Genomic DNA, 22,510 nt, shown 5'->3' on the forward strand with positions numbered 1-22,510 from the left:
TCTGTGTCCATTGACCTTGAAGACCTCTAAAGCTAATGAACCCTTTTCAGAGTTTTTTTATTTAGGGTAGTTAAATTGAGATATTCGAGTTTCTTACCATACATGAATAAATGCTTTTTTTAGTTTTTTTTCTTTTAGGATGCAAAGATACCTTTTAATACTTATTGAGCTCCCTTCTTCCATACGAGTAGGCTCTTTTAATTAGAATAAGAGGTGTTTCACTTTCGATTGAAGGACTGTTCAGGGTTGCATTAGTTCGTAACGTTACCCGAGGCCAAGGAAAACACCTCAGGACCTGGATATACTCCAGGAGTTGAATCCAGTTTGTTGATTCTGCACGATAAATAGCTGGACCGGTTTTGCTAAAAATCAGTTGTAAGTTTCATGATTATGTGTCTAATGCAATTGGTTCCACGTTGATATCATTTTTTAATCTCGAGATAATAGCATACACTGATGTCCACCTAAGAACTGTCGTATTTGACTCTTGGGACCTTGAAACGTGAATATATATCTTTATAAATTTGAGATTCAAAAAGTCGAACCTATTCGACCCCTTCGAAATCCTCGAAAATTTACTTGTCGAGCTCCAGCAATGTTCTCCAACATTTCTTCCATATAAGTATACTTAAAAATTATGGCAAATAAATGGCACCTTCAAATTATGAATAATTGACTAAAAAAGATCAGAGAATATATCAAAGGGGGAGTAAAAACAACTAAATAAGTAGTACCTATTATTAACTATTTTACAGATAAATAATAATCAATGCCTTGATCCTTACCACCCAATCTTGATCCTTACTACGAGATATCTCCACAATCTTCCTGGACATGAACACTAATGGAAGAGTAATGGGTCATCTGTATCTTTCTACTTTGAAATATCAATTTGTTTTAAGATACACTAATATTGTTGAATATTTTTTTTTAGGTACCTTTAATCAGATGCAATCATGGCTTATACCATTTAGTACTTTTGTTGATATTGTTATTATAAACGTAACAATTATTTAATACACTGGGTTTTTACTCTCAGATCTTTTTTTAAACATATAATTTTTTTGTATTTTTTAGTTTAAAATTGGATTAATTTCCCAACAGTACAACAGTCCTTAAGTGGACATCTGTGTGTGCGATTATCTCAAGAATAAAAAATGACATCAATGTGGGACCAATTGCATTAGAAACATAATCATCAAACTTACAACTGATTTTCAGTAAAATCGGTCCAGCTATTTATCGTGCAGAATCAAAAAACAAAAAAAAAAGATAAACCAGCTAAATTTTGTAATTCATGAATTATACTATCATAATATCATTATTGTACGTTAAAAGCATTTGTATAAAAAATATGATTAGAATATTTTATAAATAAAATAATAGCAATTACAGATTTTTAAACTTTTATCAGTATTGAGAGTAATGTTCCCACTCTTTCCACCGGTAAATTGGTCGTATGGATCTTCCGGGTAGCACCCAGATCACCAGACCGATATTTTTTAAATTTATTTATTCACTTATAGAGATATTTATTTATATTAAAATTAATTAACCAATTATTTATTAATTTTTATATTTTATTAATTATTAATTAATAATTATAATTAATATTTTCATAGTTTACATAATTAAATTATAAGATATTACAAAGAAGCTATATACATAAAAATTATTCATAGTATATTTGTATATTTACAGCATATGCAATTTCCGTGAGGTATTATAATTTATTTTATCAAACAATGACTCTTGCAATGTATAGAAATAAGACTTCGTTGATTTATCACAAGCAGCTAATATTTTCTTTTGTATTTCCTTCACCAAAACGGACACCTAGAATTACAATCAAAATTTTAATAAAATTCTTAATACTCATACGTAAAAAAAAAATTGATTATAGTACTTACCAGCCGATATAACATTGGCAAAGATTTTCATTGTTTGTTGCTTGTTGGATCAAGAGTTGAACTTGTCTTTGAACACTCAAAGCTTCTTCATGTGAGAAATCACGTCCGGTTAATTTATCCCGAACTCTATTTATAATCGCTAAAGCTTTATCATTTAACGCTTCAGGTTGATTTACATCTCCAGAACTTTCAATACTACATGGAACTCCCTTTTTAGGCAACGTTGAATTTAAAGAGTCTAAAATATCACCTGGCTCTTGGCTACTACTAGTATTAATACTCTGAGCATTAGATCGTTTACTTTTATCTTTACTATTATTATCCATAAGCCGCCAATTAAGCAATGGATCATAAACAAATGCTTCAAGCACAGCCATCAAGCTATCTTTATTTCTGTGAAGTACTGACATAACTGATTCACAAGTTCTTCTATATGTTCCTTCAATTCCGGTAACTTCCATAGCATTAATTAACATCCTTGTTAATCGGAAAGGAATTTTTTCTGGGAATTTTTCTCTTGTCATTGCTACCTCAAAACAATCTCCAAAATCAATATGTAATATTTTTCCACTTAGTCGATCTAACATTAAATTTGATGGGTGACGATCTCCAAGTCCAAGTATGTAACCAACCATTGACATAACTGCTAAAGAGCGAGTATAATTTGTTCTACGATCAAACCAAGCTTCACTCGATGGAGACTTCAACCAAAGTAATCTTGATAAATCATCTCCATGAGTATGCCCTAGAGCATGCTCAAATACTTCTACTTTTTGCATCAACATTAAATGATCGTAATCAGGAGCCATTCGCAGCATAATTCTATGTTCGATATTTAACAGAATTTTCTTTTTGTCTCGATAGTCTCTGATTAAAGTGTGAAGAGTATCACAATGAGGTACCCAGCCGATTAGTCCACTGTTTGTTGATAGTGGAATCACAGCATACCTTTGAATTGTCAAATTCCTTCTAAATGTATCAGGATCATGTAATAATAAGGTATTAACAAGCCCAAATAGTTGCATCACACGTTCATCTTGTCTTAAATCTTCGTGGCCTTTTAAAAGGAACATATAATCTTTTCCATTACTTCCTTTGATACGTAACTTTCTCGGCCGTTGTTTGCTAGTAATAACTTGCATGGAGCTATGAATACTAGCTATTCTCACTACAGGCTGACCTGGAATGTAACTACCAGGAACTGCTAATTCCAAATCCCTACAATATAGTAATTTAGGACTGACGTATTGTAACTCCAAGCTTGTTAATTGCGGTAATTGACGAGATATTCTCCTGAAAACATGGTAGTATAAATCCCAAGCTTGATTTAAGTCTCTTACATTTCCTGATACTTTATATCTGTGACACCAATCTTGAGCCTCCATCAAATCATGTCCATAAGCTTGATTAAATGAAGTTTCTTTCAATGTTTGAGCTCCTCTTTCTAACATTGCATGAAGAGGTTCTAAAGTTTCAAACATGCCATTAACATTTCTTTCTCCAAAGTAAAACCTACTTGCTTCTTCTAAGCCTTCATGCCATAGCTCATGCCACAAAATAGCAACTCGAATAAGTTCATCACTAATTAAGTTGGCTTGGGCAACTAAGGTTGAACTGTGTTCACCCATGTTTTTGAGTATCTTATAAGCAGCATTTTTTCGTGCATTACTCGCACTTTTTGAAGCTACTGTTAGTGGATATACTAATGCTTGAGGATGAGATTTGCCTATGTCAATAAGCAAATGATGAATACATCGACTTACTAAAACACGTGGGGTATCAATTCTTGCTATCAATTGAGGAATCACTTGAAGCCATGTATTTATTTCAATCATTCTTATTCCTTCTGATATTGCATCGTAAACTTCTGGCCATTGTCCATAGTCAAACCAAAGCGTTAAGAGCCGAAGAGTATCTTGGAGAGAGTTACCATGAGATAAGTTAATTGATCTGAAGAAACCTTTAACAGCAGGAACAGTGAAGCGCGAAATATATTGAGAGCTAGAGAGTGACTGTGATCTAGAAGTTCCATTGCTATCTGGCACTACGTCCCCTTGTTGATGTTTATAAAACAAAACTGATTCAAAATTAGTATATGCAAATGCGTGCCAAGCTTTATACCAGCAAGGATCATGTTCAGTAGCTTCTTCATAATAATTTAATATAGCTGGTATTGAGTGTTCATGAATACCTTGAAGAGCTTCTAACCATTCACCTAATTTGAGATAACATCGAGCAAGAAGTCGCCTACGTGCATCATATTGATGTTGTTGATGTTCTTCTTCACCATCAATTAATAATCCCGGTGGTGGAGGTTGAAGATAATTTTGAACGAAAGTTCGTAATTGATTATAAGCTTCTTCACGTTTGTTAGCTACCCACATATGTTTACAGTACGCAAACGTTACTTGCGGATGAGTCGTAGGAAGAGGTTCATCTGGAGTTTCTGAAGGATCTACTCCAAGAAGCATTACCAATGTTTTATGACAAAGCATTAAACTACCATTTTTTCTACACAAACTGGCATATTTTAACCAAGTGTACATATCATCTTGAGGAGAAATAACAAGTGTATGCACTTGAATAATTTTTTGCCAATCTTCAACTATTTTTTGTCCACCTTGTAATCTGTCCCACCACATAGCTTTAATAGTAGATCTTCTTTCTGGCACAAGTTTAAACTGAATAACTTCCTCAAGTTCTGCGAGTTTTTGCACTTCAACCATTGCATTGTAAGCTCTTTGATAACTCTCACCAGCCATAGCTGTCAGCTCAGTATCTAGAAGGTCTCGTGCACTGTTGATTAACTGATGAGCTACATTATATTGTTCTTTATGAATAGCTAAAACAGCTCGATAAAATGCTCCATCTTGAGTATCTTTTGGCACTAGAGATATATATTTTTCCATACTTTCCCACTGACCAAGACCCCAGGCTGCAGCAGCAGCCATCCGAGCCATTTTTTGCCGCATTTCATCAGTTTGATTTGACCACTGTTTCGTTGCTACTTCATGAAGTTGTCCCCATTCTCCTAATGCTTCTAAACATCTCATTTCTCCTAAAGTTGATTCTATATCATTAGAATTTGTCTCTAATCGTTCTCGATACAGATGAAGAGCTTTATCCCAATTGTGAAGTTTTTCATACCATCGCACTTGAACTTTTAAGTCTTGTTGATTATTTTGATTCATAACATATTCTAATAAACCTTCTGCTGCTTCTTTTTGTTGTAATTTATTATTTATCGATATTAAAGATTCAAATACATTACTATTTCGGCTTTTATGAAATTCATCTTCTTTATAGTGCAATGCTTTGGCATATGCTCTGCAGTTCATTGCTCTTTCGCCAAGAATTTTATTATCCAAAGGTAAAGGACCTTTATCACAATGCTCCATAAACTCAGCAAGATTTAAAATGGTTTGAGTTATTTCTGGAATATCAGGAACCATTAAGGCTTGTTGGAGAGTTTGAATTAATTCTGCTCGATAGTTATCGTTAAGTTCAGTCCAACAGGAAACAAAAGCTGCATTAAATAAGTCTCGTGGGAGTTGTGAATACGTTTGAGCTAGAGCCCAACAAGATCTTAATGCTGGAGATGGTGATTCTTTTAAAAGTCCTATGGAAAGACTTCTTAGCCATTCTAACCAATCATCTTTAGATACTCGTCGAGCTGCTGTCCAAGCCTTTTGAAGATTAGATGCAGAAACATGAAGTCTTTTTATCATTGTAGTATCAGATGATGTTAAAGAAAGATCTCTATTTTTATTTCGTGAATGACGATGTCTCATTAAAAGATAATCGTCACCATCAACTACAGACGTTTCTGTTAAAATTTTATCAACTAAAATATCATACTGAGAATTAGAAATTTTATGTTTCGTCATGACTTTTTGAACAAGAGGAATGAAAATCTGGTATTTCTTTCCCAACTGCATTAATAATGAACATAAAGTATCCATAGCAGTATTTCTAAGTTCTGGACATTGATCCAAAGTTCTTACCAAAGGATGAACAATTCTTGATGCAAAATCAGTAAAATCTAGAGTGTCTGCTAGATGATCAATTGTTTCTAGAGCAACTTTATTGACAGTTATAGGACAATCAGATGCATGGAAGAGCTTTACAATAGGTGGTAAAACAAGATGAAGATAATTATCTAAATTATTTCCAAATTTCTGCAAAGCTAGAAGTAACTTTACTGTCACACATCTATCTTTACTGGTATCATGTGTTAAAACTCGTAAAATTTGAGGCATCAATTGGGGTAAATAAATTTTAAATTCAGCACCTAAAGCTATAGCAATATGTTCTACCAGTAGAATCAATGTACTTTGCAGTGGACTATTAATAGTCCAAAACTCTTTAATTAAATTAAAAGTATCATCAAGGTAATTTCTAATGTGTTGTTTCACGATGGCAATTAAAATAGCCAGCTGTTGAAAAAGGTACTCTCGAAAATTAACGTCTGCTGTTCTAACGACGTTCAAAAAACTTGGCATTACTTGAGAAATATAAGGAACACATTTAATTCCAAGACTTTTAAAAATAAATGTTACCGCTTGAACAACCATTGTATGGTGTTGAGATAATGTAGGATCTCGGATGATTCGCATAAGTGTAGCAATTGCTATTGCTGGGTAATATTCCTCTAAGCTTGATGATGACATATTTACCAGCATTTCACTTGTTGTTAAATCTTGATTATTTTCCGTTTCACTTTTCGTATCAACCATCGATGTAAGAGTATCTAATTGGCAATCGATCTGGCCAAGATTCATTTTATGTTTATATGGATCAAGAGCACCAAGTAATCCTAGAACACGAATTGTTTCTCTTCGAATTATCGGCTGTTGTTCAGTCTTTAGAAAATTTATCAAGACTTCAAGAAGAGTTGGATACTGAATGTAAGGTTTTACTACGTGCCCTGTACTTCCTACAAGCTGTCCTAGAACCCAAAGTGCTACTCCTCGTTTTTCTGGAGAACTTGCGTCCACTAGCATTTCTAGAAGAATAGAAAGAAGCTCTGGCATCCATTGTTGTGTTTCAGCTCCATTTACTTCAGCTAAATCACCTATTGCACGAAGAATAGCTAAAACGACAGCTGGATTGGGCTCTGGTTCTTTTAATTTAGGCACAAGGACTTTGAGAATTGGCTCCATATATGGTCTAATTAATCTTGGTGCACTTACAACTAAATGATCAAGCATTCTTGCAGCTTGCTCTTTATTGCGACCCATTCCTGAATGTTCTAATTCTGTTAAAAATTGTATCAATGTTTTTCTAAGGGATGGCATGACATATGCTGGATTCATTGTGCTCAATCTGCCAATAGTTCGAATAGCTAACTCTCTAATCTCAAATATTTCATCGTTCATTGCTATAAATAGGGCTGATAAACTCTCTGCTTGAGCTAAGTGGATGTCGAAAGTATCATCTAATGATGCCAGAACAGAAATTCTTACATCTGGATCAGTGTCAGTGATTCCGACAACTAAAAGTTTTCCAAGTACTGAAGAAACAGTATTTGTAACTGTCGGTCCAGGCTGACTCAAAGCTAGCCTTAAAAGCCTCGAACATGTTCTCACAGCTTCAAGACGAACTTCTGATTGTTCTGAAGTCAAAAAGTGATCTGCACATCGACGAACAAATTGTAGTAAAGGATTACCATCGAAATTAAAAGTTCCAAGAGTTCGAAGAGCAAGAACAGTTGATGGAACATCCATGGGTTCGTTGGGAAGTGTTGCTAATATTGGACTCGTGGCTGTCCAAGGAGCTCCAGGATGCCGTAATGGTTTATGCATCAAGACTTGAGATAGCATTCTTAATAATCCTTGTGAAATATCAGGTTTAAGTGAAGGTACATTTTGTGCTAGTTCTCGTAGACATGTTGTGAGAATTGAGCTTAATCCAGTTGCTAACATTGGATCTAAAAGATCTTTTATAACAGGACTAATTCCTGATTTGACAGCATAGCCGAGAAGTGTAATGCATATAAATACAGAAGATTCAAGTGATGCACTTCGTTTTTTATTGGGTGTTTCTTTAGCAGGTAAACTACTTTTAATAACTTCCATAATTTTTGGTAAATAAGGTTTTATTGCATCACCAACAGCTACTGCTATTAATCCAATTGTCATAAATGCTGCATTCCGATCTTTCTCTCTTCCTCTTAGAGCCAATAATAAATAATTTAAAATTTCTCGAAGATATTCTTTGTTGAATTTTTCAGTGTTGAATGCTACCAATCGTGGAAGCAGAGTCATGAGTGCATGTTGAATATGAGGGCTTCTTGATGATCTTTGATTCATGACATCAGTGTAAAAATCATCTAATCTTTCTTGCATCAATTGTCGACAAGCTGCACTTTCGTGAAGCGGATAGAGACTGTTATGAGGATGTGAATTATCATCAGAAGAATATCCAGACCATTTTGAAACAATAATTGTTTTCAATCGTGGCATCAAAGCTAGAATATCATTTTCATTATTTTGATTTGAAATGTTTAATCTTTGCATTAAAGACTCATAGTCTCTTTCCCATTGAATATTACTACAACGAAGAAGTTCATTTAAAACTAAAAGAGATCCATGAATTCGATCATCACGATTATAGCCTCGTTCTTTAATATTTACTTCTTCAAATCCAGCTACTACTTCATCATAACATTGTTTATACCATTGAGATTTATGCATCTGTTTAATAGTTTCTCTCTGCGCAGTAACAACTAAAGCAGCTCGAAGAGCTTCCACTGCTCCTTCACGTATTACAGCTTTAGGATCTCTCACAGCATTAAATATCAAGTCAAAAAATTGTGTAACTTGTTGAAAAAAATATGTCGGCATTGAAACAGCAAGCTCTCGAAGCACTAAAACAGCCGCATGTCGTTTTCCTTCATTTCTGTCACCACCAAGCCATTCAAAAGCTCTTTTTACTTCGAATTCAACATATTCAGCAGTATATGTACCAGATACTAAAGCTAATTTTCCAACAGTAGTTGCTGCTAATTCCATTACCCCAACATCGCTTGATGGTAGTAAATTTCTTAAATAATTAGCAAATCTAATGGTACGAGTATTAATATTTCCTACGTCAGCTCCTATGAGACAAACTATTGCTAATATTCCTCCTTTCTTTTCATTCATGTCAGAGCCAGAAACCATTTCAAAAATGTGATGATTAAATTCATCCATAAATGCCGTAATTTCTTCTTGAGATGTTTCTCTGAGTTCTGTTTCAACATAATGACAGAGATCGCGTGCTGCTTTATTTCGAACCTCTTCATGACGCGATTTAAGTCGCTGGACAAATTGTTGCACCAAACTTGAAGTCATCTTTTTTCGTATCTATAAAACTGATAAATATTGAAAAATTTTAAATACTCTTTACTATTTTCAATGATTTAATACTAATCATGTGACTTAACTTTACCTTTTAAATAGTGAAATAATAAACCATCATTGAGGTTAGACGAAGGTTTTTATTTTAAAATATTTTTCAGTTATAACATTACTGAAATTATGTGTAAAATATTTTACTTTTTAATAATAGATATTTTTTATTCAAATGGCCTGTGTATATAAATAATATGCATTTAATTAGTGTGTTCGTTTTTTTATTATACCGCACGGTAATGACTTTAAACTATGATTTACACTTTTGACAACTTGGGCTTGTTTAGCGGATACAACGCGCTTCGATGCACACCGACGTATCAGCCATTTTTTAATATGCGCAAAAGCGCCAAGATTGAACGAAAATGCAAGTTTCATGCAAGTTTTTGCATTTGATTGTAAAAAAAATAAAATTTTGGGAAATTAATCGACTTTATAGAACTAAAAAAATTATTTACATGTGAAAAGAATCGAGTATCGATACATGAGCTACATAAAGTATCGATATCAAGGACTTGATGTTTAGAAAAAATATCGATGTATCGATACATATCGTTCATCATTAACTAACTCACTCCATTTAAGTATTTCGTGGAAGTCGCATGTAAAATTAGTGCATGAATCTGAAATAAACAACACATTGTATTTAAGATGGCGTTTAGCTTGGCTGCTTTGGCCTATATTGTTGCATTAATTATTGATGCTTTTCTCATTTTTTTCGCAATTTATCATGTAAGTTTAAATATCTGTTTAATTGTTATCATATACATTTTTATAATTAGTATTTTTCCTATAAAAAATTCTTCATAACCTAAAATATAAAAATTTAAGTTTTAACTCTTATTATTAAGCATAAATAATAATAAAATTATAATAAATTTTTTTACAAAAATATTAGTTTATGTATTCATATTTTGATTACTTTTTCAGGTGATTGCTTTTGACGAGTTAAAAACTGAACATAAAGATCCCATTGAACAATGTGGAAGTCTTAATCCGGTATGTATTATATTTTATCAAAATTATGTGATAAATAATAAAAGTAGAAATTTTTCATGAAAATAAAAACCAAATAACAATGATAAATATCCGTAATTTTGATCAATAAGTTATTGAGTTTCTTATTCATGCTTAACGCTATATGTTAGATCGAATTGCTCAGTACATTATTGTGATTTGATGTTTGATCGATCATTAGGAAATGATTTAAAAAATTTGAATCACTTATTATAAATTCTATAGTTAATCTATTAAATACCAAATATATAATAAGTGATTTTGATAAAGCATTGAACTTTTGAACTTTTTTTCAATAATAAAATCATGAAATTCCCCAAAAAAAAGCTTATCTAATTTTTGGTTCTTATCAGATAATGATACAAATTCTTTAATAAACTTTATGACCATAGTACAAAAAGTAAATGAGTGAAAGTATTCATATCATAAATACCTTAATTACGTTATGTTTTTGAAAAAAATATTTTAAAAATCAAAAATAACTATCTGTTAAATATACTCCAAAAGTGAAATTGAATCAAATATTATAAGTATTTTATTTTTTACAGTTGGTCCTTCCAGAATATGGGCTTCATGTTTTTATAAACATCTTATTTTTAATAAGCGGGGAATGGTTTTCTTTGCTACTAAATGCTCCTTTAATAGCATACCACATAAATAGGTACTTAACAAGGCCAGTTATGACTGGTCCCGGATTATACGATGCCACGAGCATATTAAATACAAATAATTTGACTAGATGTCAACAAGAAGGATGGGTTAAATTAGCATTTTATTTATTATCATTCTTCTATTATTTATATGGGTAAGAAAATTTTTTTATTACTTCATTACTGCAAACCAATTTATCGAAATTATATTCAATTGTAATCATAATCAATTAATTCATTTCAGAATGATAAGTTCGTTGATTCACTGAAATCTACCTCTTCGTTTGTTGTCAATAAAGCAACAATGTCAAAAATTTTTCACGTTTTTGAAAATTTTGAAAAATAGAAAATAATGAATCTTCCTAAAATCATTGAAATAATATTTTAATTTTAATTAATTCAAAGATTTTAGTCAGCTATAGTGCCAATGTATCATATTTCCTTGATTAAGTTAATTGATAAAGAGTAAATCGAACAATGTTACTAGTGTAAAGTTTCACACAGTGGTAGATATATAAATAATAACTTTATAATAATATCATTTAAAAACTGCTATTTCAATTAATTGTTGGATACGTTGTTAACGTAATTTTACGTTGAATATCAAAAAATATGATAATACACTGTGACGAGGGCTCTTTATTCAGTAACAGTTTAATAATAATTTTAAATGAAATTGAATTACATTATTGTAGACATTTCTTGACTTGATTGTAAATCAACGAGCATTCTTAATGAAACAATTTCTGAATCGTTAATATTGAAATATAAACAGTACGTAACTCTAGTCATCAACATACTGTTGATTCTGTTTTGTATAATGTTTACAAAATACTTGATTAATTTCATTTTTAATGATTTTTTATTTGATTTTTCGGATTTTTCAATTGAACAATATTTTATATAAGATTCTAAAAATGTACTCATTATGAATTTTTTACCATTTGATAGTAATCAATAATAATGATCACATTAAATAGTAATTCAATGCTTAATTATTATTAGTTAAATCAAACATTGAATATTTCAATAAAATTCATGTAGTTATTTTTTTTTGTTTCAATTATTGGGCTCGAAAGTTGCCCTTTTTGATAATTGTTTTACAATTAATAATAATCCAGTATAAAATGCCTCTTACAAAATTTTAAATAACGAATATTGAATAAATGAATACTGCAAAATACATTAATCTAAATATTGAAAAGAACCATTTTAATTAAGGGAATTTTTCGCTTTAACGATACCATTATTTAAAAATGCAAATTTTTTACAAAAAATGTATCAATGTAGCAAATATTTTCGTTGATAAATGATTGTATAATTTAGGAATATTTTTAATAAAAATTTTTTTTGTATAAAAATGACTTTGCCATTAAAAAAATTATTTTCTATTTCTATATATAAAGTAGAAGCGAAGCAGTAAAATCTTCAAATTATTATATAAAATATTATCACTTAGACATATAGATAATTTATCTTTCTAATTTTTCTTTAAGCCATTCTTCAGTCAATTCCTCTAATTCTCTTGCTTCAAAACATCTTGTGAGTTCTACTTCATTTTGTAATACAAGTTTCATACTTGCATAAAGTACTTGTAACTCCATTTGAATATCTCTTGGAGTGTAAAATATAAAGCACATTGGATACGATATTCTTCCATCTGAATGCTCCATTTTATAACTGTAAACAATATATCGGGGTTCATGACTTGGTATTATTTCTTGTAATTGATCAATTTCAACATCCTGTAACACATACATACATGAAACATATTGAAATGAACTAATTTAAAAATACGAAGAATTTTGAATAAAACAAAAATATTGACCTCTATAAGTTCATCGACACAAACAGTCTGTTTTTCACGGTTAACTTTAATTATTAGAGCAGCATTTTTCTTACTTTTTCGAAATCTAAAATCCTTTATTGCCTTTCTTACTTCATCTTCAATATCACAAGTGGATCGTGAACCCTTAAAATAATTTATTATTTTAAATAAAATATTTTTTTGTTTTAAATAATAAAAAATAATAATATAAATGTTGATTACCATTTTCAATTACAAAAGAGAATAAGAACTTGATTGAATTGTTGTCTGTTAGTATCCAGATGTTATTTTGGTATGAATCAGCCTATAGGATGTAACGATAAAGGGAGAGTCACCAACTACCAAGGCTACACATTTATTAGATATAATGTGTATATAATCCTTTAAAGAAAATCAAATACAATACGAATGAAAAGTTTCAAGTAATGCTCATTTTTGTTCTTTCTACCGTTAACCGCTGATTTTAATCAAAGAGAACATCCTCTTGCTCCCATTCTCTTATTATTCTGAATTAGAATTCATATTTATGTAGTAAAATCAACCAATGGAATGATGAACCTGTTCAATTTAATTCATGGTGGGAAAATGTCATTGATGTCTGAGAAAGTGAGGAAATTACTCTTCTTTGGCTAGTCTAACTATACATTTCATTCTAGTTTTACTATACAATGACTGGAATATACTTCACAATTACGGTGATGCATGTTGTCATCAAGTTTTAACATTTAAACTCAAAGATTTCTATGTAATTTTTAAATAATTTCAACACAAATTTATGACAAAATGAAGACAAATATTTTTATTTTAACTTTTGTTATTTATTGTACGACATTGTGTATGTATTATTATATTGAAACAAACTATTTTTATTTCATTTTCGTACAATTATTATTGTGATCTATCATTGAATCATCATATTTTATTTCAGGCAACGCCCTAGAATGTTATGTTTGTGATAATCAAGAGGGTAATCGTCACAAGTGTTTGAATTCTATATCAATATGTGAACAAGAAGAAGATACATGTTTGACAGAAGTTAGATGGGGAAGTGAGTATTTTGTGTACCAAGGATTTCTGGTACTGTAATCAACAACATTGTCAATAATGATATTTACGCACTTAACTACTCCAAAATGAAAAAAACATTACTCATCATTTAAAGCCACAATATTCATCAATAAAAACTTTTTAGAATACAGACAGTTATGGAATTAATTGTTATTTATTTTAATTAGGTACTCCTTATTGGTCTGAAGGAGCTCCGAAACAATACTATGTGTCCAAAAGGTGTTCAACCAAAAGAGAATGTGAACGATTGAAAAATAAAAATATGCCTTTCTGTACATATATTTGGTATCAAGATTGGAAGTGTTCAGATTGTTGTCAAGGAGATCGTTGTAATTATTACATTATTGTAAGTAATTTTTTATAAATAAATTTTAATAGTTTTGTTGACACTAGATTGAATGCGATGACATTCATTTTGACATTTTCTTTACAGTCATCTGCTACTAAGTACAGCGTATCTATCAGCAATATGATAGCAACATCAATATTAACACTTTTAGGGCCCTTTTGGATTCTAAAATGAATATTCTAAGTAAAAGAAAAATCAAGTTTTAATCTCTGGCGTTATAGTCAGAAAATTGATGAAACTGTATCCGTCCTTATTGAGTTTCTTTTCTATGGTTGACTAGTTAAATGCATACAATTACTCTATTTATTATCTGATAGTAAGTTGCTAATTGTATCCATTTATTAAAATACTTACATTTTTAGAATATGCTAAATAACTAATGAAAGTATTTATTAAGAAATTTTTGAAATTCTCTCACTGCCTAATTGTTGACTAAAAGTAAAAATTATTTTTTATGTTTTAAATTTATATTAATCGAAAAAATTTGTTGTCAGAAAATAATGTTTTTAAATTATGTTTTTTTTTATAAAAATGGTAATAGAATTATTATACATTCGTACTAATTTAACAATTTGATTGTGAAAAAACTTACCGTCCATTTTATAAAAGTTGATTTTTTTATATGAGAAATTTTTTAATAATTGTTAATAATTATAAGTTTTAAATCCATTTCATCAAATGATTATAAAAATAACAATTTTGATGTTAATAATTTATTAATGATAAGTTTCAAATACATTCCGTCCAATTATTGTATAACTTGAAATTTTATATCAGAGATTTATTAATGACTCTTTAATAGTAATAAGTTTTGCATATACTCTGTCTAATAATTGTAAAACTATAAATGTAATTGAATAATTTTAATAAAAACTACGTTGTACGATTACAATTACAAAATAAGTGTTATGATATTTTTTAATTAATTAAAACCCTTCAAGGCTGTTTAAAATGAAATTTGACTTATCTCTTAGTTAAATTCATATCAGCAAAAAAAAGATAACGATTTACGATGAATTAAGTCATTAACGTTTAGTTTATCAGATCTCAAACTCCAAAGACATTTTATCACTTTCATCGTCAAAACTTAATTCATTAGAATTTTTAATTTATTTTCTCAAACCTGATATTTACTAATAATTTTTTTTGTTTCGATTATCTACTAATCGTCTCAACGATTTAGGTAAGTACTCATTAGTAATTTAATTTCTAAAATGCTCAATGATATCAGTTATATTAGTAAATAGAAGTAGTATACTTCACAAACAAGTCCCACACTGATCTTTTATTGGTGAAGGAGCAAAATTTATTTGATCAATTGAATCTGGTGAAGCGTGACACAATAAGAACATAAAGACAATTCATAAGTTAATTTAAAAGCGTCTCAGTAACTTATTAAGAGAGTGTTGTCTTTCTGTAGTTAAAATTACTTTTATTCAAATTCATAACTATTTTTAGAAAAATTTCTTTTTCTAATAAATCCCAAAAAATGGAAACTTATTTCACTAATTTGGAAACTGTAAGTAAAAATTTGTACTTTGTTTCATAATAATTCTTCAAACTAAATTATAAAAAGATCTTAGATATAAATCATATTAGATTCTAAAACAAAATAGCCAATTGATTGACAAATTATGTGTTTTAGATCGTTAAAGACATGAAGGCGATGGATTTCAATCAACTGACCGGAGTACTAACGAGGAAAAAAAAGCTAGAAAATTCATCGGAATCAAATTTAACCCGGTATCTTTCAACACTGGATCTTACAGCTTTGGGAGTAGGATCAACACTTGGAGTTGGTGTTTATGTTCTTGCAGGATCTGTCGCCAAAGAAACTGCTGGTCCAGCTGTAGTTATATCATTTGCAATTGCTGCTGTTGCTTCAATGTTTGCTGGTGAATATTTCATCTTTCAATCATATAATTATGTAAAAAAATACTACTATAATAAAGTTGTTTGCGAAATTTTACATCAAATCTAATACAGAGTTATGTATTAATGTATTATATAAATTTAGGTCTCTGCTACGCAGAATTTGGTGCCAGAGTTCCAAAAGCAGGATCAGCTTATGTCTACAGCTATGTAACAATGGGAGAATTTATTGCTTTCCTCATAGGTTGGACTTTAATTCTCGAATATGTCATAGGATCTGCCAGTGTAGTTCGAGCATTAAGTGTTTATGTTGATGCACTTTTTGATAATTCTATGAGCCATGCATTTGCATCAGCAGCTAAATTCAACATAAGTCATATTTCTCCATATCCTGACTTCTTTGCATTTGGAACTACAATAGCTTTTTCGGTGGCTTTAGCATGTGGAGCTAAAGAATCTTCGATAGCTAATAACTGCTTTACACTAGTTAATTTAGCAGTCGTTCTATTTGTGGTGATTGCTGGATCTCTAAAATGTCAGTATTAATTTAAAATTAAGTGATATGATGAATTCTAAAGAAAGAATAATATAATTTGAAATAATTATCAAACAGCTAACGTATCAAATTGGAAACTTCCAATGGAGTGTACAAAAGCTCATTGTCCCTATGGAACTGGAGGTTTCGCTCCTTATGGTGTTGTTGGAATTATTACCGGAGCAGCAAGATGTTTTTATGGATTTATTGGATTCGATTGTATTGCAACTGCTGGAGAAGAAGCAAAAGATCCTAGAAAATCAATACCAATAGCAACTATAGCATCACTTACTGTGGTATTTCTTGCATATTTTGGAGTCTCAGCTGTGCTGACAACTGTTCTACCATATTATCAACAGAATGCTGAAGCACCATTTCCACATATGTTTAATTACATTGGCTGGAGTTGGGCAAAATGGGTAGTAACAATTGGAGCTATTTGTGCTCTATGTGCTAGGTAAATAAAATAATTATTAAAAATTACATTTATAATTTATTAAGGATTATTTTATGAAAAAGTAATTGATAAAGAATTTTCAATGTAGTCTACTTGGAGCCATGTTTCCTTTACCAAGAGTTATTTATGCTATGGCTTCAGACGGTTTGATATTTAAATGGATGGGAAGAGTTAATTCAAGATTCCATACTCCCATAATTGGAACTTTATCTGCAGGTTTTCTTACTGGTAATTATTTATTTGTATATTCTTTTTTCATATTCATAATTATTGTTATTTTACCTTTTTAAGAATAATTGATAATTGATGTATCATTGTAGGTATTCTTGCTGCTATCTTTGATCTTGATCAGCTTGCAAGAATGATGAGTATTGGAACTCTTCTGGCTTATTCCATTGTTGCAGCCTGTGTTTTAATTTTACGGTAAATTTAAATAAATAATCCATAGTGAAGGTTTTTGTTATTCTCATGAAATAATTTTGTAGGTATGAAGAAAGTGAAGCATTCGAAAAAAAATGTGATAAAGATCCTAGAACATTCAAATTTATTGCTATGCAATTAATTAATGCTAATAATTTAGTAATGTCAACAAAACTTACATCTCAAATAGTATCTTGGCTTGTATTTTATTATGGTATGTAATATTAAAATGTTTAATATAACTTATATATTTAATAGAATTCTTAATTTTTATTTAAATATATTAATATATAGAGATAATATATTGTTTTAGTTCTTTTCTGCATTGGAATTACCGGAATCGTTGCAGTTTATGGAGAAGAAATGATTAAAGGGTCAACATGGACCAGTTGGGTTGCTATTGGATTTGTTGTGGTTTTTGGACTTCTTCTTATTCTTACATTAATATTTATTTATTGTCAACCCGTTTCAGACAGGAAACTTACATTTTCTGTAAGTGAATTAAAGGAGTATAAATTGAAGTAATATTAATTAATTCATTAAATTCTATGAAAAAAACTGATATTATATTTAAGGTTCCTTTGGTACCATTTCTACCAGCTTTGAGCATACTTATTAACATTTATCTCATGATGATGCTAGATGGAATGACATGGATACAGTTCGCTGTATGGATGATAATTGGTATGTGTTAATTCAAACAGTGAATATGAACTTATTTTTTTTTCTTAATTACTAAAATTTATTTTTTGTATTTATAGGATTAATTATCTATTTCTTCTACGGAATTTGGAATAGTATACATCGATAAAAAGTATATAATATTTTTTTAATTTTAATCCAAGTAAGCTTTTTTTTTATTCAACTTTATGGCTCTAGTTAAGCATTAATTATTTACAATAATTCACTTTTGTATGAAATGTGTTCTTAATTAATAAAAAAAAAACCTTTGAATACAATTTAGATTAAAGATACTTAATTCTTGATATTTTTAAATATCGGTTTAAATAATAGTTATGGATATTAAATTTTATCTTACATGTTAAACAAACTTCTGAGATCAGCTAAAGTGAGTTTAGATGCCACTTTACCACTTCCACCCAGAACATTAGTTGCAAGTGATAACTTACGGTCTTGTAAATTTTTTATCCTTTCTTCAATTGTACCATTACAAATAAGTTTATAAACGAAGACATTTCTTTTTTGTCCAAACCGGTAAATTCGATCTTGAGCCTGTGACTCAAGCTGTGGATTCCAATGAATGTCAATTAACATCAAATGATTAGCACCAACGAGATTCAAGCCAACGCCACCAGCAGTTAATGATAAAAGAAGTATTTGCGGTCCACTAGATTGATCATTGAAATCGTCAACAATTTGTTGACGATTCTTGATAGCAATTGAACCAGTGAACATTTTATAAGTAGCACCTTTGATGCTGCTTAAAAAGTTTGCCAAAATATTTAAATTTGTTGTCCATTGAGAAACAATAATTAATTTTTCTTTTTTAGCTAAAATTTCTTTAACTTTTTTTATAATAATTCGAAACTTGGAACTCATTCTATCAGGCTTAAAAACTGGATTTTCCGCTGTTAATAAATTTTCTTTAACTCGTTCATCAAGTCCAAGATCTTCATCATTATCTCCTGTTGATGCATCATGAAGCGTCAATTTATTCATCTGTGATAATAAATCACCTTGACCTGTTTCATTTTCCAAATCATTTGATTCAATATCATCTCTATCTAACATGGAATGAATTAAAGATGGATGACAACAGACTTGACGTAATCGTAAAATAAGTGCTAAAATCATATGCGACTTGACTTCTTTATGTTGACGCATGAGCTCAAGTTGTGCTTTATTGAACTTTGTAGATATTGTAGAGGTTTCCATAAATGGTCTATCAAACTTCCCAGCGCCCATTTCAAACATATGTTCTTTCTCAGCCCGCTGAGCTAAAAATTGAGCAAACAGTGTTTGAGAAAAAACTAGTAGTTTTTCATAAATTAAGCGCTCTTCAGGATCCAGATCAATACTGATTTCTTCGATAAATTTCTCTGGTAATGTTTCAAGTTGACCTTTTATCATCAATTCTTGTTTAGTACGTCTCAACATCAATGACTTCATTACTGTAGCAAGTCGTTCATGACCAGCAGCATTTTTATTATCAACCCATCGTTTCCAGACTTTAAGATCATCGAATGGAGAACATTTGAGGAATTTTAGGATAGAATATAAATCTAATTCTTTATTATGTATAGGAGTGCCAGTTAATGCCCAACGTTTTCGTGCATATAAATTACAAACTGCTTCACATGTTTGGCTCTTGTGATTTCTTATTACGTGAGCTTCATCTAATATTACTCTTTTCCATGTGATGGTTAGCATTTTGTTGTGTGCATTGGCTTTCATTTCTCTAGCAAGAAGTTGGTATGTAGTAATAACAATATCATTTTTAGCTAAAGTCCGAGCTGAGCTAGTTCGATTATTTCCATGATAAACTTCAACAAGTAACTGTCCGGTATTGCAGCGATTTTTCACTTCAGCGGCCCACTGAGACACTAATGATGCAGGACATACAACTAGAGTTCCTCCGGAAAATTTAGTAGATTTTTTTCGATGAATCCATTCATCATCTTCGTTTTCTTCATCACTAAGACTATCATCTTTCGTAGCCATGACCAAAGATATCATTGTGAGAGTTTTTCCAAGCCCCATGTCATCAGCTAATACCCCACCAGCTGGTTTTTGATTCTCTCTCCACAGAAGCCAAGCTAATGCGTGTTTCTGATGAGGCATTAATTTAACACGAAGTCCTCGAGGATCTGGAGCTTCTTCATTTTCTGTAGGACGAGTAACTAAAGAACCATGAAGATCTTGAAGTCGGTCAACTGTTAAAGCTTGCTGCGTTTCCAATGTTTTTAATGCTTTTCTTCCAAGATTATCTATGTTATGATCTAGAGTTGGTTTGCTTAAAATTTTTATACGAGTTTCTTCTGGTGATTCCAACTGAGATCTTGAATATTCAGCAGAAGATCCTAATGGTGTTGGAGGAGAACCATAACTTTTTTGTAAAAGTTCATCTCGAAGTCTCGATAAGTTACTTTGCGGTGGAATAGTATTTGTGTTTTCAAGTTGTTCCAATTTTTCTAGTTTAGCTCTCGTAACTTCACGTTCTTTTAATAAACTTTCAATAGAGGCGAGCAGTTTTCTACCTTTATCAGGAAGATGAGACATTTGCACTTTATTTGAAGCAATTATCTATAAAATTTAATCAATAATGATCAATTAAATACGATGAAGATTAATTATTCTTAAAATAAAATTAGAAATGTATTTTATTTAACTCACGTTCATATGTTGAAGGTCGACATTAATTTTATTCAATTTGTGAATAAGAAGGGCTTTTTTCTGTGCAGATTTATGATCCAATGTAGTCCCATTTAGTTCTTCTTTAGCTGCATTAATAACTTCTGGATGCTCTTCTTCATTAATTGATTCCTCAGTAGCTAAACGATGGATATTAATTTATATTTTTGCTCAGTTAAACTTTTTTAAAACATATTTTACCTGAATCTATGTGTGATGTTTCGAAAGAACTGGCAGAGAAATCGATTCTTTTTTGATTCGATTTGGGCCTTATTACTTCAATTTCAGAAGATGATTTTTCTGTAAAAAAAAAAATTAGAAAACATATTTAATGTCAACGTTTCTCATTTTAGTGAATACTATTATCAAAAAATTTACCGAATTCTACTGCAGAATTTTCTGCCGATGAATAAGTGCCATCTAGTAATTTAGATGTATCTTTTGATGTATTATGATCATTTTTTTCTGCTGTATCAATTTCATGAGATTCTTCTAGAAGACTCGAAAATCTATGAGAGCTGCCAGATTTTCTTTGTTCATTTTCGTGAAAGGAATCTTGTGTTAAATCAATGTGTTCATGAGAAGACTCCGAAATTGATCGCACCGAATTAACACTTGTTTCTCGAGTTTCTTTATAATTTACTTCTTCGTCATCTTCATTTTGTGATTGTTCTAAATTATAACATTTAGTTTATAATGACATTAAGAAGAAAAATCAATAATATTGAAAGAATTTCTTTTACCATTATCATCACTGTCTCCCCTGTCATCATTTTGACTTGTGGCATCTAAATAACATAAAAATCACGATTAATATAAAAGTTAACAGCTGATACCAATCTTGTAAATCTTCTTAACTCAATAATTAAATATCATAGATAATATATACTAAATATTCACCAGAATGATTTTTATTATTTATGTTTTCTCCTATTTCCTCATCATCAGTTATTTGATCTGAATTTGACAAACTTAAATTAAATATGCTCCGTCTAATAGCTTTTTGAATACTAGGTGTTAATCGTCCATTTTTTTCCAAATTTTCCAGATTCTCATCTTCTTCAGATGAACTAAAATTTTTATCACAATAAAATAATTAAATACATTAACTGTTTTAGTTATTAAGTGTTACCTGTCAGGTTCATCTGATTCATCTATAATTCTGTTAGTTTTTTTTCTGTTATTGCCAAATCTCTGAGCACGCCACACTTCATCTTCAAAGTCAGTCTCTTCATCGTCATCGAAAATAACGGAACTGTCACTTGAAGACATTATTTATTTTTTATAATAAAATAGATACAAATATAAATTGTCCCAAACTTTCAACATGTACTAACTTGTTCCTTCTTCGTGACGGTTACATTCAGAATGCCATGAAAATTTTGAACTAACTTTCGAGAATGATCTTGTGCTGCGCTCTTTATTAGATCATATAGAAATTACAAAATTCAATAAAATAGAATTTAATGACAGATTCAATCGATAAAATCAATTTATACCGACAACGGCTTAAATCGTCTTTTTTTAAATAATATCAACATATAATCGGAGCAGTTTATCAATGTTCGGGTGTTTCCGGGCCTGCCCTGAGCAGCTTCGGGTCAGAAACCGAATACGCTAATACAAAACAATTACCAT

At 30.5% G+C, this 22,510-nt stretch overlaps 6 protein-coding genes across 8 annotated transcripts; 3 read left to right on the forward strand and 3 right to left on the reverse strand.

The window, feature by feature from the left end:
• Window positions 1–1,812: 1,812 nt before the first annotated feature.
• Tor (serine/threonine-protein kinase Tor) lies at window positions 1,813–9,767 on the reverse strand. 2 transcript variants are annotated; one of them, XM_035080020.1, is made up of 3 exons: window positions 9,342–9,767; window positions 1,911–9,256; window positions 1,813–1,836 (listed from the first exon to the last, which is right to left on the reverse strand). In XM_035080020.1, the coding sequence occupies exons 2-3, from the start codon at window positions 9,242–9,244 to the stop codon at window positions 1,821–1,823; spliced, it is 7,350 nt and encodes a 2,449-aa protein (XP_034935911.1). In that variant the 5' UTR covers window positions 9,245–9,256; window positions 9,342–9,767; the 3' UTR covers window positions 1,813–1,820. The 2 variants fall into 2 exon arrangements, with proteins under 2 accessions (XP_034935911.1, XP_034935910.1); XM_035080019.1 differs by having other exon boundaries at window positions 1,911–9,264.
• On the forward strand, window positions 9,728–11,893 carry cni (protein cornichon). Its single transcript, XM_035080022.1, has 4 exons — window positions 9,728–10,036; window positions 10,235–10,303; window positions 10,870–11,126; window positions 11,216–11,893. The coding sequence occupies exons 1-4, from the start codon at window positions 9,956–9,958 to the stop codon at window positions 11,238–11,240; spliced, it is 432 nt and encodes a 143-aa protein (XP_034935913.1). The 5' UTR covers window positions 9,728–9,955; the 3' UTR covers window positions 11,241–11,893.
• Window positions 11,894–12,086: 193 nt separating this feature from the next.
• GMF (Glia maturation factor) lies at window positions 12,087–13,311 on the reverse strand. Its single transcript, XM_035080032.1, has 3 exons — window positions 13,022–13,311; window positions 12,800–12,943; window positions 12,087–12,716 (listed from the first exon to the last, which is right to left on the reverse strand). The coding sequence occupies exons 1-3, from the start codon at window positions 13,022–13,024 to the stop codon at window positions 12,444–12,446; spliced, it is 420 nt and encodes a 139-aa protein (XP_034935923.1). The 5' UTR covers window positions 13,025–13,311; the 3' UTR covers window positions 12,087–12,443.
• A 127-nt stretch (window positions 13,312–13,438) lies between these two features.
• cold (coiled) lies at window positions 13,439–14,877 on the forward strand. Its single transcript, XM_035080031.1, has 4 exons — window positions 13,439–13,634; window positions 13,728–13,847; window positions 14,035–14,213; window positions 14,301–14,877. Exons 1-4 carry the CDS (start codon window positions 13,583–13,585, stop codon window positions 14,388–14,390), a joined length of 441 nt encoding a protein of 146 aa, XP_034935922.1. The 5' UTR covers window positions 13,439–13,582; the 3' UTR covers window positions 14,391–14,877.
• A 385-nt stretch (window positions 14,878–15,262) lies between these two features.
• On the forward strand, window positions 15,263–18,408 carry LOC118065019 (cationic amino acid transporter 2-like). 2 transcript variants are annotated; one of them, XM_035080029.1, is made up of 10 exons: window positions 15,263–15,399; window positions 15,862–16,111; window positions 16,234–16,623; window positions 16,702–17,080; window positions 17,169–17,308; window positions 17,401–17,503; window positions 17,566–17,714; window positions 17,814–17,992; window positions 18,076–18,184; window positions 18,262–18,408. In XM_035080029.1, the coding sequence occupies exons 2-10, from the start codon at window positions 15,874–15,876 to the stop codon at window positions 18,309–18,311; spliced, it is 1,737 nt and encodes a 578-aa protein (XP_034935920.1). In that variant the 5' UTR covers window positions 15,263–15,399; window positions 15,862–15,873; the 3' UTR covers window positions 18,312–18,408. The 2 variants fall into 2 exon arrangements, with proteins under 2 accessions (XP_034935920.1, XP_034935919.1); XM_035080028.1 differs by lacking the exon at window positions 15,263–15,399 and adding an exon at window positions 15,483–15,735.
• Window positions 18,219–22,251, reverse strand: lds (lodestar). The gene is made up of 7 exons (XM_035080027.1): window positions 22,005–22,251; window positions 21,773–21,942; window positions 21,616–21,660; window positions 21,251–21,544; window positions 21,074–21,172; window positions 20,855–21,012; window positions 18,219–20,764 (listed from the first exon to the last, which is right to left on the reverse strand). The coding sequence occupies exons 1-7, from the start codon at window positions 22,142–22,144 to the stop codon at window positions 18,536–18,538; spliced, it is 3,135 nt and encodes a 1,044-aa protein (XP_034935918.1). The 5' UTR covers window positions 22,145–22,251; the 3' UTR covers window positions 18,219–18,535.
• Window positions 22,252–22,510: the final 259 nt, after the last annotated feature.

Source organism: Chelonus insularis, unplaced genomic scaffold (genome assembly GCF_013357705.1).
Source record: "Chelonus insularis isolate UGA/USDA-ARS -01 unplaced genomic scaffold, ASM1335770v1 contig_264_pilon, whole genome shotgun sequence".
Classification (NCBI taxonomy): Eukaryota; Metazoa; Arthropoda; class Insecta; order Hymenoptera; family Braconidae; genus Chelonus; species Chelonus insularis.

Coding starts and splice junctions, on each gene's coding strand:
- Tor (XM_035080020.1), bottom strand. CDS start 9,244: ATGACTTCAAGTTTGGTGCAACAATTTGTCCAGCGACTTAAATCGCGT.
- cni (XM_035080022.1), top strand. CDS start 9,956: ATGGCGTTTAGCTTGGCTGCTTTGGCCTATATTGTTGCATTAATTATT. Junction 10,304..10,869: donor AATGTGGAAGTCTTAATCCG/GTATGTATTATA, acceptor TATTTTTTACAG/TTGGTCCTTCCAGAATATGG. Junction 11,127..11,215: donor TTCTTCTATTATTTATATGG/GTAAGAAAATTT, acceptor AATTCATTTCAG/AATGATAAGTTCGTTGATTC.
- GMF (XM_035080032.1), bottom strand. Junction 12,717..12,799: donor GTGTCGATGAACTTATAGAG/GTCAATATTTTT, acceptor TATGTGTTACAG/GATGTTGAAATTGATCAATT.
- cold (XM_035080031.1), top strand. CDS start 13,583: ATGAAGACAAATATTTTTATTTTAACTTTTGTTATTTATTGTACGACA. Junction 13,635..13,727: donor TATTTATTGTACGACATTGT/GTATGTATTATT, acceptor ATTTTATTTCAG/GCAACGCCCTAGAATGTTAT. Junction 13,848..14,034: donor GACAGAAGTTAGATGGGGAA/GTGAGTATTTTG, acceptor TATTTTAATTAG/GTACTCCTTATTGGTCTGAA.
- LOC118065019 (XM_035080028.1), top strand. CDS start 15,706: ATGGAAACTTATTTCACTAATTTGGAAACT. Junction 16,624..16,701: donor GATTGCTGGATCTCTAAAAT/GTCAGTATTAAT, acceptor ATTATCAAACAG/CTAACGTATCAAATTGGAAA. Junction 17,081..17,168: donor ATTTGTGCTCTATGTGCTAG/GTAAATAAAATA, acceptor TTTTCAATGTAG/TCTACTTGGAGCCATGTTTC.
- lds (XM_035080027.1), bottom strand. CDS start 22,144: ATGTCTTCAAGTGACAGTTCCGTTATTTTCGATGACGATGAAGAGACT. Junction 21,661..21,772: donor AAATAATAAAAATCATTCTG/GTGAATATTTAG, acceptor TATGTTATTTAG/ATGCCACAAGTCAAAATGAT. Junction 21,545..21,615: donor GGGAGACAGTGATGATAATG/GTAAAAGAAATT, acceptor GTTATAATTTAG/AACAATCACAAAATGAAGAT.